The 15002-nt window shown below is 36.1% G+C and overlaps 2 protein-coding genes across 3 annotated transcripts in view; both read left to right on the top strand.

Annotated features, from left to right (window-relative positions):
- LOC133545367 (golgin subfamily A member 6-like protein 6) overlaps positions 1-15002 on the top strand; it is a 224427-nt gene that overhangs the window by 23409 nt on the left and 186016 nt on the right. The gene's annotated exons all lie outside the window — the stretch shown is intronic.
- Positions 7270-15002, top strand: part of LOC133545320 (gastrula zinc finger protein XlCGF57.1-like) — a 51541-nt gene continuing 43808 nt past the window's right edge. The window contains exons 1-2 of one of the 2 annotated variants that reach the window (XM_061890784.1): positions 7270-7911; positions 11383-11565. In XM_061890784.1, coding sequence (XP_061746768.1) covers positions 7788-7911; positions 11383-11565 — 307 coding nt within the window. In that variant the 5' untranslated portion in view covers positions 7270-7787. The remainder of the gene's footprint in view (positions 7912-11382; positions 11566-15002) is intronic. The other variant, XM_061890786.1, reaches the window with a different exon arrangement.

The following is a 15002-nucleotide window of genomic DNA, read 5'->3' as shown; positions in this document are numbered from 1 at the left end:
CAGCTGAGTGAAGGTTTTAAAAATGGGTGCATTCTTTCAGGACTTATCCGTGTTCCAGTTCCCAAGAAGATGTAAACCTGTATCAACATGTTTACACAAAATTCACACAGTCACCAAATACATTTTATACTGTAATCAAATCTAATTAAAGTAATAATAATAATAATAATTTCCCTTCCTGATTCTGACTTACATGCAACAATAAGTGAAAGTAAACATTTATGTTCAATAACCAAAGTAGTCAATACTTGATTTATTAAAAGAACATAAAGGTGACTGACTTTCCTTCAGCGTGTCGTAGATGGTCTCCAATTCCTAAAGAGGAATTGTTGATGGAGATACTCCATAAAACAACACGTAGTAAAACATGTTTTTGGCAAAAGTTCCTTTTGGCCCCGCCAACAAAACGACCACAAAAACGTATTTTGCATAATGACAAAAACATACCATGAATGTTTTTTTAAAGTGATTTTGGAACTAGATGTTTTTTACTTCCATGATATTGAAGTTATGGTAATGACAATATACATTTTTTCACACTTTACATCAGTGAAGTTAAGAATGCTTCATCAATGCTGCCTCGTACTTGTAAAAACGTTTCAAATTGCCCCTCGTCAAATTTCCAAGTCTTTTTTTTGTACTCACTGTACCACTTTTGAATTAATGTTAGGAAACAAGTAGGTCTTTCCCTTGTTTTTCATTAGTTGTTTTGCTACACACTTTTAACACAACACACTGAAGAATACAAATAATGTCATTGTGTTGACAGTGTCAGTTCAAAACTATTTCTATTCTCTATTAATTGTATTTACTTATTTACCCAAAAGATGTCCAGCAGCCCCCCTATAATAATGAGGAAGAGGATGATCCACAGTTTCCCCACATTAAAGAGGAAGAGGAGGAAGTGTGGATCACTCAGGAGGGAGATTGTCTTCTCGGCAGGAGGAGGCTGATCTCAGCAAGTTTCCACTGACTGTTGTCTCTGTGAAGACTGAAGAGCATGAAGACAAACCACCTGAGTCCTCACAGCTTCATCACAGTCCAAGTAAGCACAACATCCACATATCATTTTATTCTCAGGGCATTCAATCCATCACAACTGGACTCTTCACTTTGTCTTAGAAGACCTTTGTCCTCTCATCCAAGTAGGCTTCATCAGTTCATGCTCATAGACTTAAAGTTTTAAATCTAATCATTTGAATTTAGAGGGGAACTGCAGTTTTTAGGGGGAATTTTGTCTATCGTTAACAATCATTATAAAAGACATGACGATTGATGTATATATATTTTTAAATAACATTCTAACACATACATGTAAATGAAAGTCCACTTGCAATGAAACCAATGGGAGGTCCTCTGTAACCATCCAAAAAACGCCAAAGATACTCCATTTGCATTTCGTTGCTTGACTACCAACCAAGTATTAGTGATATTGTTATTATAAGTGCTAACGCAGACACACTATGTATAGCTTGTGTGTCCATGTTGACATCACCGGCTGGTGAGCTCCTTCCTTGCCTCGATGCTGGTGAAAGATTATTCCAGATCATGAATCGTGCTTCTCACCTGGATAGTAGAAGGATGACGACGTACTCTGACAAGCTGGTACCATTTGACAGCCAATTTAGACCTGACAATGGCGAACGACACAACAAGACGCTTAACTTCACCTTCCTTTTCCGTGCGACGATTGAGTCATTCTTCATCTAAACGGGAATTATAACTAGATTCTATCAATCTGTCATAGTGACAGAAGACCTTGTACTGTATGTGATGTTTTTATTATGTTTGTTGGCTCTCATGAAGTCTGCAGTGTTTAATATTCAGAGATCTTGTTCAAAATAAAAAGCGAACGTTGTGAGACGTTTTTGAAATTACTGCTCTAATGAGCAAATATACGTAAATATTACATATATTTTTAAATGAACCTGTTACTAATGACATATATACCTACTGCATGTATATAAACCTTAATGGAGGTGTTTGGATGCTTTTTAAGTTCTTTGTAGGCAGAATAGTGTGACTCTAGTAGCCTCTATTGTAAGCAGATTTTATTTCGTATTTATTTACAATTTAAAATGCATAAAAAAGAAAAATATGTGTTCTTGATAGGCAAAATCAATTTAAAAAATGCTGTTCCCTTTTAAGTGAAGTAAAGTATATTTATTTAGCACTTTTCTCTAGTGACTCAGAGCACTTTACATAGTGAAATCCATTATCTAAGTTACATTTAGCAGTGTGGCTGGCACTGGTAGCACATGGGTAAAGTAGGTTGTCCAAGGACACACGGGCAGTGTCTAGGATCAAACCTGGAACCGCTGAGTTGCTGGCACAGCCGCCCTACCAACTGAGCCACGCCAGCCTTACAATGTAAAATCTCAGAATCTTGTAAAAATCGTAAATACATCTTTGAAATGTCTCAATAATTCCATTAACAATATTTTTATTTCGGAACTTTTTAATGTATCGTGTTTCTATCTACACTTCTGTTAAAATGTAATAATCACTTATTCCTATGTTTTGTTAAAATGTAATAAACACTTGTTTTGTTGTTTGATACTCTAGTTTTGGGTGATACTACAAATGTAGGTATCAATCCAGTACCAAGTATCGGTCTTACCAATGTGGATACTGATATTTACATTTTTTAAGATCATTCAATGATTAAATATTTGTTGGCTGACATAATCAGACAAAAACACAGGATGGTGGTGTTAGAATATCGATTGAATATTTAAATATGGCTCTGATATAAATCATTTGGTTCATGCCCTTAAAGTCTACCTTATTTCCTGAGTTTGTAAACAATAACAAACTCAACAGAATATATATAATACAAAATGTTGATCAAACCCCTGTATCGACCTTATAATGATATTATACAGAGCTGAAACGATTCCTCGGCTTATAAGGCGCACTGTCAATTTTTGAGAAAATGAAATAATTCCAAGTGCACCTTTATAATCTGAAAAATACGTTCTATGAACAAAGTAAGACTCTTGTCAGTCATTCACAATCTTTGTTTCGGCTACTTGCAATTCTCCACCACACCTTTTCCTGTGTGCAGTAGTGTTGGCGACACTTGCTTTCATGTTGAGATGGAACTACTCATTTTAATAGAGTGCTCACTTTTTATGTACACAAAATTTTTATTCAAAGTCCTCGTATCAGCTGGTAATTGATACAGGCCCCCATTTAGCTGCCGGGGGATATACCCGTTATATGATTCTTTTATTTTGGGCCTTTTAGAAACAGCATCTCTTCGTCGATTTGTGTCAAGGAGGTGAAATTAGGTGTGAAAACCCTTTGACAAGTTGACTTCATGTCCATTAGGACTTTTCAAAGTGTAGTATACCATCATCCTTAAACAGAATATTGTACTTTGAAAGTAAACTGGATCATTTATTTTGCATTTATGCATGACTTCCTGTCCCTCACAAGCAGATTTTTGCTCAATTGAACCACGTTGTTTTGGCGACCACTAAATATAGAAGCCAGGTGGGGAAACTGACACATTGACTTGAAAACAAAAAACCGAACGAGTCTGTTGCTGTGACGCCACTATTGCACATCCTGTGGAAATCCCGGTTACACTTAAGATAAAAGAAAAAAAACATAATTTGAGGTGAAGGCCCAAAGCAAAAGAAATACACTTTCAACTCACAGCACTCGCAGTGAGCAAAATCGACCACAAGATGACGCCATGGCAGAGACAAGAATACAGATGTACACTGTAAACAACATAATATTTTCTCCTTAACTGACATTAAAACCACAGGGGGCGCTGGAGCCTATCCCAACTGCACTCAAGTCGAAGGGAATTTAGCGCAAAATAGATTTTAAGCCATATTGCCCACCCCTCATAAAAAGTGGTTTTATTTTCCTGTGAATAATGTTGTAAAGAGCAGTGTGTTTGTTTTCAGGCCAATTCATATAATAACTTGTTTTTTTAACTTCATGTGAACTTACTGACTGAATCTGGAAATTTCTCAAGCATGTTTGTCATTTTGTGTCCTGCAGACGTCTGTGAGGAACAACTTCTGCCTGAAAAACATGAGTGTAGCCTCAGGATGGTAAAGGAGGATCCATCAAACAGGAAGACCAGGTGCCACGGACCCTCTGGTGTCTCCTTTTCCTCTTTGACACAGACCCTTCCCTGTAAAAAGTAAGAGGAAGACTCATTGACGCCCCACATTAAAGAGGAAGAGGAGAAACACCGCATCAGTCAGCCTAAATTGTTGGAGGAGTTCCCAGTGACTGGTGTCCCTGTGAAGAGTGAAGATGATGAGGTCAAAGGTGAAAGTGAGGAGAGGGGAGGGGGGGAGCCTCCAAGCAGCAGCTCAACACAACACATGACAACAGAAGCTGATGGAGACCACTGTGGAGGATCACAAGCAGACAAGCTCTTAGCTCCACTATCAGATAGTGAGGACACAACGTCACACTCTCCTGACACTGATGATGAAGACTCTAAAGATGATAAGACATGTCACACTGACAACACTCACTTCACATGTTCTCACTGTGACAAAACCTTTAAATTACCTTGTTATCTGAAAAGACACATGAGAAAACACACTGAAGAAAAACCTTTTTCTTGCTCAGTATGTGGTAAAGGTTCTGTACTTAGTCATAATTTGAAATTACACATGAGAACACACACTGCAGAAAAGCTTCTATCTTTTCAATATGTGGTAAAGGTTTTACACAGTCAGAGTTTGAAAAAACACACAATGTCACACACTGGAGAAAGATATTTTATATGTTTAATCTGTAGTAAAAGGTTTGTACAAAGTAACAATTTTAAAGTACACATGAGAACACACAGTGATGAAAAACCTTTTTCCTGTTCAACCTGTGGTAAAGCTTTTAAAGAAAGTCAAATTTAAAAAAAACACAAGAGAACACACACTGGTGAAAAATCCCATTCCTGTTCAATCTGCAACAGAAGCTTTTGTGAACGATCCAACCTTGTTAGACACATGAGAACACACCCAGGGGAGAAAGTGTTGAGTTGCAGTGTGTGTGGTGAAAGATTCTCTTCCAAGTACCAGTGTAAGAAACACAAGTGTGCTGGTGAGAACAGCAGCAGCAAATGAAACTGCAGGATTTGAAATAAACTGTCAAGACTTTAATTTTGACTTTCAAACCACATCAGCACATACAACATGTGTGACATTGTTGTTTGTATAACAATCTTGTTAACATGCTTTTTTATTTATACACTGTTTTTTTCAAACCATTACATGCATTAATATGCAACATTGTGTACTTTTATTAAAAATGGAACAGAACAATCTGAAAAGGTGAGAGTAAACAGTACAAGTCATATTTTACATACAGTAAACATTTTATGTGTATATACAGTATATATTCATCAGACAATTTTAGACTTATTCTATTCTATTTTTATAGGTGTTTGAAATATTGAATACTTGTAATTGATCCCATAGATTAGCACCGTTACACACATATGTACTGGTTCACATCTGAAACATTTGGACCACTTAATGAAGCATATTATTATTTACTTTATATATCATTTGAACAGTTGTCTTTTATATAATTTTAAATTGTGTGACTTTATGAATCATTTGTTGGGTCTCTATAATCCATTTGATAAATTATCTTTAGTACTCTCTTTTCTAATATGATGATTATGTTTTGATTGTTTTATATGTATGTCCTGAGACCTTCATGCAATATAAAAGTGAGAGAAAATGGCTGAATTGTTTGTGGAAGGATGGTTTTGGTTTTTACAAACTTACATTTGTGGATGAAACAAAAATTAACATTATTGTGTTTTAAAAAATGCTTACATTTCTTTTCTTTTTTAACATCCCCAAAACATCAATTTCAGAAAACAAGTTTAGAGTGTCAGGCAAAAGCCAATATTGTACATCATCCCACAGATTTTTACTTTGCATACGTTCATAAATTAAACTGTTTATTTTGTTTCCCTATCACAGAACAAACAAGTGTTGTCTTAAATTGCAAAACAACACCATACAATTATTTTAGGGGTTAATTATGTTGTTTTGTTTTGTTTTTTTAATGAACTATTTTGCCTTTGGGAGAAAGGAAACTTTCAAGTTTTGTTTTTTGTTTGTTTGTTTTGTTCCAGAGAAAATACAGCAAATAAGAAATAGTAAATAATTGTCTAATTTCAGAGTTTCAAATCTGTAATATTGTATCAATCCACCAAAAGCCCAGAAAGTTTAGAAAAGAGTTCTGAAAAACATATACTGCATATTTTGAACGAAGACCTTTAATTTTTTATAAATATTTTCGTGTAATTGCAGGTCGTACTTGATGAAATCTTAAAATATTATAGTTCTTTTATCACTCAATAAGTGCATCAGAGACCAAATGCCTTTTTCAAACCATTAGGGTTGCCAACACCCAGACTTTGAAATAAGGGACATCTCGCGGGCAGTTGGAACATTTTTGGTGTCGCTTATAAAATATGGGTTTCCCCTATTTCAGTCCGGGCCTGAAAAAATGCTTAGAAAATGCTTTAAAAATGTCAAAATGCTTAGAAAAAATAACTTTACACCTCCACTAGACAATTGTTGCACTTAATAATCACAAGAAAATTCTGTTCTTCAACCAAACATGTATTTTTTCAAAATGTGCAAAACATAGGGGGGAAAAAATAAAAAAAAGAATTGGGTTGGGTGCTGGATCAAAAAAGGAACACTTACAAGAATAAGAAAGAAAGAAAGGTCCGCACACACCGCCACAGCAGTGTGAAAAACAGCGCCTGCTCGAAACGTCATACTTAATTAAAATAAATCCTGATTAATGTAAAATGTGCAAAACACAAAATGTGCTGTTTCTTCAAAAACATTTGCCATTAAACAGCTGGCACACAAGGACCAAACAGAAAGGTTGATAATATGGATGTTAACAATGTCCATGTGAATGTCCATATAAGACGAAAGTCAATGCCCGTAAATGTGCTTCATGGAGTGTGAGGGCCAGGGGACGTCCTGGTGACACTTCTGATTGATAATAAAGAAAAAAAGAACAATAGGAAAAACGTATTAGGAGTATGTTAGAAGCACAGTCTGTGGTGAAAAAAAAAAAAAATATATATATATATATACATATATATATATATATATATATATATATATATATATATATATATATATATATATATATATATATATATATGTATATATATATATACGTATATATGTGTGTGTGTGTCAATTATAATAAAAATCCAATACAAAGTTTAGTCACTCACCTATTTCTTTCTCCAGGGAAACTTTCTGCTGCTCTTCCTGCGGCCACAAAGAGCGGTCCTAGTGCCCTCCACGTATCCTAACCGCCGTTGAACAAACAAAAAAAGACGAACGACTAAGCCAACTTGGAAGTGGTCCAGAATGTAGAATGTAGTATGGACCATAGGACAGGACGAAGAAGTCCCGTTAAGAAGCTGTGGAGGCCTAAGATGCTCTACTAGTCTGCTGGAAATCCAAAGAAGACGAAGGAGTAAAAAGCAAAATGGCGTTTGACAGAGAAGGCCTAAACGTGGCCACTGGCCATTATTGTTTCTCTATTTGTATTTAGTGCATACATGTACGCATATATGTCGTGTAGTAGATGAAACATTGTTAGTCATTGTTAGTATCCGGATACATTAGTCTGAGCGCACTTTATCGCGTCTTGTGCTAGTTAGCTTAGCTTGTTAGCTGCTAACACAGAGGCGCAGACGTTATCAACACATCGCTAAGTAGAGATCAAATGTGAGTGTAAAGTGTTGTGATTGTGTGAAAATGTGCGAAAGAACGATTGCAAAGTATGAGGAGGAACTTTGTCCAACAAAAGAGGAGAAGGAGCGACAACATCAACTACCGGACGCTGTTTTCAAGAAACATCAAATTGTGTTACACAGAACAGGTTTGTTTACTTCTTATTCTCAAATCTTTACTAACTTTATATTTCATTATTAACACCTTTCTTCAATAAGAAGATGATTTGTCCTGTGGGAATGATGCAATGCTTTGATTTAGATTCTTCATGAAAACGAAACAGTTTGAGGTTGATGTTCCTCTCAGTTTGTAACAATGTGTGATTGATTGATTGAAGGAGTTATGAGAAGTTTGCATAGGAAAGGGTACACTTTTATCACGGTACACATTCACTGCTGCAAGAAAGTCTGAAATGGTTTTTAGATTAAATATTTGTGTAGCTCACACATAACACAGTACTATGTAGAAAGTAGCATTTAAAGCACACAAATACTGCTAGAAAATACAATTAAAAAAAAAAAGTAAAAGTTTTTTTTCTATTCCAAGTTACAAGCTAAAATGTATTTCTAAAGCAGCTTTGAAGAAAGTAAGGGATTTACATTCCTTTATGGCTATTGATAGGAAGATCCACATTTTGGTGGTCTAGCAGGCAAACTAATTAGAACCTTTTTTGTAGTGTGATCAGGGTTGATTGTGATTTGTACAACTACCTCTGGTATTATAATGGTGAATATTTTTGGAAGTATCGAGACAGGTATATTGGTATTTTAGTGGTATGGTGTGTCTTGTACACCAGACCAACTGCAAGAAGATGTACTCTGTCGGCCACCAAGAGCCTCCCCAAGTTATGGAAATGGTTGGCGGAAAGGTGAGCCCGAAATGGACGGTTGAGTAGAAGCCCGATCATTTTGTTTTGCGCTGTCTGGAGTTTGTTTTTCAGGGCTTTTAAGGTGTCACGTCACCAAACATGAACTCTGTTGTCAAAGTGGGGTTAAATGAGTGCTTGTGTTACGTTACCAAACATGAACTCTGTCGTCAAAGTGGGGTTAAATGAGTGCTTGTGTTAGAGTCTTAAGTGTATTTCTACCCACCAGCGGCGTGATCCTACTATGTAAGAACTGGGGTTGTACGGTATACTGGTATTAGTATAGTACCGCGATACTAATGAATATTATTCGTTACTATACCGCCTCTAAAAAGTACTAGCTCTATGATTTCATCAACATATTTTGGCGTCACATCATCTTTCATTTAAAAAAAAAAGTATATTATGTTTATAAACTCAGAAAATATGTCCCTGGACACAACATAAAACATATACACCACAGTGTATTTGTTTATTTTACTTTTTATTCATAGCTGTATGTAGAAGTGTCTGGTTGTATCTGCTGCCTTAATGTCCTCTGTGTTCTTTGATGTTTGATGTTTCCCTCTTACACACATGTAAGAGGGATGTGTACTATGGCTATGAGTTGTTGTTTTTTTTCCCTTGGCCTCAGTCTGCACCCCCACTCCAGGGCCCAGGCTAAGACCGATTTTTTAAATTGTATTTTAATCTACTATTCTTTTCTCCCCCCTCACTTGTTTACCTGTATGTCATCTTTTTTGTAAGGGGCGCTGGAAGCCGGCAGACCCGTCAGCAATCCTGTTCTGTCTCCCTGTAATATTTGTCTGATCTTGAATGGGATTGTGCTGAAAATTGTAATTTTCCTGAAGGAACTCTCCTGACGGAATAAATAAAGTACTATCTAATCTAATCTAATCTAATGACTTTGAATATGACTAATGTATGATCCTGTAACTACTTGGTATCGGATTGATGCCTAAATGTGTGGTATCATCCAAAACTAATGTAAAGTATCAAAGAACAGAAGAATAAGTGATTATCAATTTTTTTCAGAAGTGTAGATAGGACATATTGAAACAGAAAATAAGCAGATATTTACAGTAAATAAACAAGTAGATTAATAATCAATTTTTTACCCCTTGTCCTTAATACTTTTGACAAAACAATAGAATATAAATGACACAATATGTTACTGCATATATCAGCAAACTTTATTAGGAGCCTTTGTTTGCTTACTTACTACTAAAAGACAAGTTGTCCAGTATGTTCACTACTTTATTTAAGGACAAACTTGCAATAAGAAACATATGTTTAATGTACCCTAAGATTTTTTTGTTTGAATAAAGCCAAATGTGCAGTTTTTTGTAGTTACTTTTATTTAGAAAAGTATCGAAATACATTTTGGTACGGGTCCCGGTACCAAAATATTGGTATCGGGACAACACTAGTAAGAACAGAATTCGTCAGTTGATTATTTGACTACCTTACTAGTCATTTTTTCACTGGAGAGATTAGTCTCTATGATGCAGCCAAGATAGGTAATCTAATTTTTGTTTGTTATAATATTGTCAACCACTTTGACTGTGAAGTTATGTACTTTTCTGAGTTTAGGAATTGACCCAAAAACCTGTGTACTTGCAAGTACAGAGCGAGTCTTAATTTACCAGTTTGTCATTGAAAGCCTTGCTAGTCTAGGCCTTGCTTGTTTTGTGGCCATCAGCCTTGGTTCTATGTTTTTTAAGGGTACAGTAAATGATGGAATGATCACTTAAGCCGCATACAGTAGTTCCACTTGTGGTGATCTTAGACTGGTAAAAAGTAATAACGGGTTCTATGAAGGTTTAAAAGGACTCACTCACCCTTAATGAGCTAAGTGAGGCAATGTTGGTGGCACAGCTTTGTGAAGGTTTTAAAAATGGGTGCATTCTTTCGGGACATATCTGTGTTCCAGTCCCCAAGAAGATGTAAACCTGTATCAACATGTTAACACAAAACTCACACACTCACCAAATACATGTTATGCTGTAATCAAATCTAATTTAAGATGTTATTTTACTTCCTGATTCTGACTTACATGCATCAATAAGTGAAAGTAAAAATGTATTTTCAATAACCAAAGTAGTCAACACTTGATTTATTATACAAAGCATACAGGTGACTAACTTTCCTTCAACGTGTCGTAGATGGTCTCCAATTCCTAAAAAAAGAATTGTTGATGGAGATATTCCATAAAACAGCACATACTAAAACATGTTTTGGTAAAAGTTTAAATTTGGCCGAGCCAATAAAATGACCACAAGAAAGTATTTTGCATGATGACAAAAACATACCGTGAATGTTTTTTTAAGTGATTTTGGAACTATTTTTTTAAAATTTCCACGATATTGAACTTATAGTAATGACTCTGTCATTGAAAGATTATGGTTAAGTTTAGAGATAAAGTTTAGGTGTCATAGACCATATACACAATAAAATATTTACACACTTTACATCAGTGAGTGTAAAGTTAAGAATGCCTCAATCAATGCTGCCTCGTACTTATAAACTTTTCAAATTGCCCCCCATCAAATTTCCAAGTCTGTTTTTGTACTCACTGTACCACTTTTGAATAAATGTTAGGACAAAAGGAGGTATTTCCCATTTTTATTGGTTGTTTTGCTTCACAGTTTGACACAACACACAAAAGAACACAAATAATGTCATTTTGTTGACAATGTCAGTCCAAAACTATTTCTGTTCTCTCTTCATCTTATTTACTTATTTACCCAACAGACGTCCAGCAGCCACTCCACATTAAAGAGGAAGAGGAGGAAGTGTGGATCACTCAGGAGGAAGAGTGTCTTCTAGGGCAGGAGGAGGCTGATCTCAGCAAGTTTCCACTGACTGTTGTCTCTGTGAAGACTGAAGAGCATGAAGACAAACTACCTGAGTCCTCACAGCTTCATCATAGTCCAAGTAAGCACAACATCCACATATCATTTTATTCTCACGGCATTCAATCCATCACAACTGGACTCTTCACTTTGTCTTAGAAGACCTTTGTCCTCTCATCCAAGTAGGCTTCATCACTTCATGCTCATAGACTTAAAGTCTTAAATCTAATCATTTGAATTTAGAGGGGAACTGCACTTTTTGGGGAATTTTTCTATCGTTCACAATCATCGTAAAAGATGTGACGATGTATATATTTTTTTTAAATGACATTTTAACTTGTAAATGTAAATACAAGTCCACTTGCAATAAGGCGAATGTTCTCTATAACCATTATAAAAGCTCCAATAATACTCCATTTGTATTTCGTGGCTTGAATACCAACCAAGTATTAGTGATATTGTTATTATAAGTGCTAACGCAGACAAACTATTTACAGTTTGTGTGTCTATGTTGACATCACTGGCTGGTGAGCTCCTTTCTCGCCTCGGTGCTGGTGAAAAATTATTCCAGATCATGAATCATGTCTGTAACCTACATAGTAGAAGGATGACGACATACTCTTGTCAATTTGGTACCCTTGGACAGCCAATTTAGACGCAGCAATAGCGAACAACACAAAAAGACGCTTGGCCTCACTCCCCTTTTCCGTGCGACGTTTATGAGTCATTCTTCATCTACATGGGAATATAACAATATTCTATCAGTCTGCGTCATAGTGACAGCAGACCTTGTACGGTAAGTGATGTTTTATTATATTGTATGGCTCTCAGGAAGTCTACAGTGTGTAATATTCAGTTATGTTGTACAAAAAAAAGCGAACATTGTGATGCGGTTTTTTTTTAAATTACTGCGCTTATTAGCAAAAATACGTAAATATTACGTATTTTAGAAAATGTATAATATATACCTACTGCATGTACATAAACCTTAATGGAGGTTTTTGGATGCTTTTTAAGTTCTTTGTAGGCAGAATAGTGCGACTCTAATAGCCTCTATTGTAAGCAAACTTTTGATTGCATTTATTTACTATTTAGAATGCATAAAAAAGAAAAAAAACGTGTGTTCTTGATAGGCAAAATCAATTAAAAAAAATGTGGTTCCTTTTTAAGTGAAGTGAAGTATATTTATTTAGTGCTTTTCTCTAGTGACTCAGAGCGCTTTACATAGTAAAACCCACGATCTAAGTTACATTTAAACCAGTGTGGGTGGCACTGTGAGCAGGTGGGTAAGTACCATGCACAAGGACACAAGGGCAGTGTCTAGGATCAAACCCGGAACCGCTGAGTTGCTGGCACAGCCGCCCTACCAACCGAGCCACGCCAGCTTTAGAATGTATTAAATTCTATCAAAATCTCGTAAAAATCGTAAATACACTCTAGAAATGTCTCAATAATTCCATGAACAATATTTGTATTTAGGAACTTTTTAATGTAACGTGTTTCTATCTACACTTCTGTTAAAATGTAATAATCACTTATTATTCTGTTTTGTTAAAATGCAATAAGCACTTGTTTTGTTCTTTGATACTTTAAATTTAAGAGCTTTAGCAGGGTTTCTGTGGATCATTAAAAAGCGTTGAAAGTCATTCAATGGACTTTGCCTAAATTAAGGCCTTAAATGGTATTAAAAAACATTAAGTACGATGTCCAGAGGCATAAAAATATTCATGCAATATATTGCTATGTCCAAGTGTTTCCTTCTTGGTTTCTGGATTTCAAACTGGACTAAGAGGTCTCACTCTGTGCATCGCTCTCAGCACCTGTGCATGTTAATTCCACATGACTTACATGAACAAAGCTAGCCTCTTGTCACTCATTCACAATCTTTGTTTCGGCTACTTACAATTCTCCTCCACGCGTTTTCCTGTGTGCAGTAGTGTTAGCGACACTTACTTTAGTGTTGGAGAGGGAAATAGTCATTTTAATACAATGCTGAAGTACAAGCCCCCATATAGTTGCCCAGAATTTGCCTGTTATATGATTCTTTAATTTTGGACCTTTTAAAATCAGCATGTTTTTGTCCATTTGTGTCAAGGCGGTGAAATTAAGTTTGAAACACTTTCGACAAGTTGACTTTATGTCCATTAGGACTTTTAAAGTGTAAAATACCATCTGCCTTAAACAGATTTTTTTACTTTGAAAGTAAACTAGATCATTTATTTTGTGTTTATGCATGACTTCCTGTCCCACACGAGCAGATTTTAGCTCAATTGAACCGCCTTGTTGTGTCGACCGCTAAATATAGAAGCCAGGTGGTGGAAACTGACACATTACCTTGAAAACAAAAAAACGGAACACGTCTGTCGCTGTGGCGCCACCGTTTCACATCCAGTGGAAATCCCGGTTACACTTACAAATGTTGCTTGGCGAGATCAATGACGAAACCTTACTTTGGGTTCAAGGCACAAAACTAAAGAAAATACCCTTTCAACCCACAGCACTTGCAGTGAGCAAATTCGACCACAAGATAGCGTCATAGCGGAGACAACAATACAGAATTCAGATTTACACTGTAAACGACCTAATCTTTTCTCCAAGTTTATACATCAGTAACTGACATTAAAATCACAGGGGGCCCTGGAGCCTATCCCAGCTGCACTCAGGCAGCAGGGAATTAATCGCAATATACAAACCCTGTTTCCATATGAGTTGGGAAAATGTGTTAGATGAAGAAATAAACGGAATACAGTGATTTGCAAATCATTTTCAACCCATAATCAGTTGAATATGCTACAAAGACAACATATTTGATGTTCAAACTGATAAACATTTTTTTTTCAAATAATCATTAACTTTAGAATTTGATGCCAGCGACACGTGAGAAATAAGTTGGGAAAGGTGGCAATGAATATTGATGAAGTTGAGGAATGCTCATCAAACACTTATTTGGAACATCCCACAGGTGTTCAGGCTAATTGGGAACAGGTGGGTGCCATGATTGGGTATAAAAACAGCTTCCCAGAAAATTCTCAGTCTTTCACAAGAAAGGATAGGGCGAGGTACACCCCTTTGTCCACAACTGCGTGAGCAAATAGTCAAACAGTTTAAGAATAACGTTTCATAAAGTGCAATTGCAAGACATTTAGGGATTTCAACATCTATGGTCCATGATATCATCAAAAGGTTCAGAGAATCTGGAAAAATCACTCCACGTAAGCGGCATGGCCGGAATACAACATTGAATAACCGTGACCTTCCTCAGACGGCACTGTATCAAAAACCGACATCATTCTCTAAAGGATATCACCACATGGGCTCAGGAACACTTCAGAAAACCACTGTCACTAAATACAGTTGGTCGCTTCATCTGTAAGTGCAAGTTAAAGCTCTACTATGCACAGCCAAAGCCATTTATCAACAACATTCAGAAGCTCTGCCGACTTCTCTGGGCCCGACATCACCCAAGATGGACTCATGCAAAGTGAAAATGTTTTCTGTGGTCTGACGAGTCCACATTTC

The sequence above is a fragment of the Nerophis ophidion genome, linkage group LG28 (assembly GCF_033978795.1).
Source record: "Nerophis ophidion isolate RoL-2023_Sa linkage group LG28, RoL_Noph_v1.0, whole genome shotgun sequence".
Taxonomy (NCBI): domain Eukaryota; kingdom Metazoa; phylum Chordata; class Actinopteri; order Syngnathiformes; family Syngnathidae; genus Nerophis; species Nerophis ophidion.
Note: the sequence above shows the minus strand (reverse complement) of the source record. Positions and strands in the feature narration are given on the sequence as shown.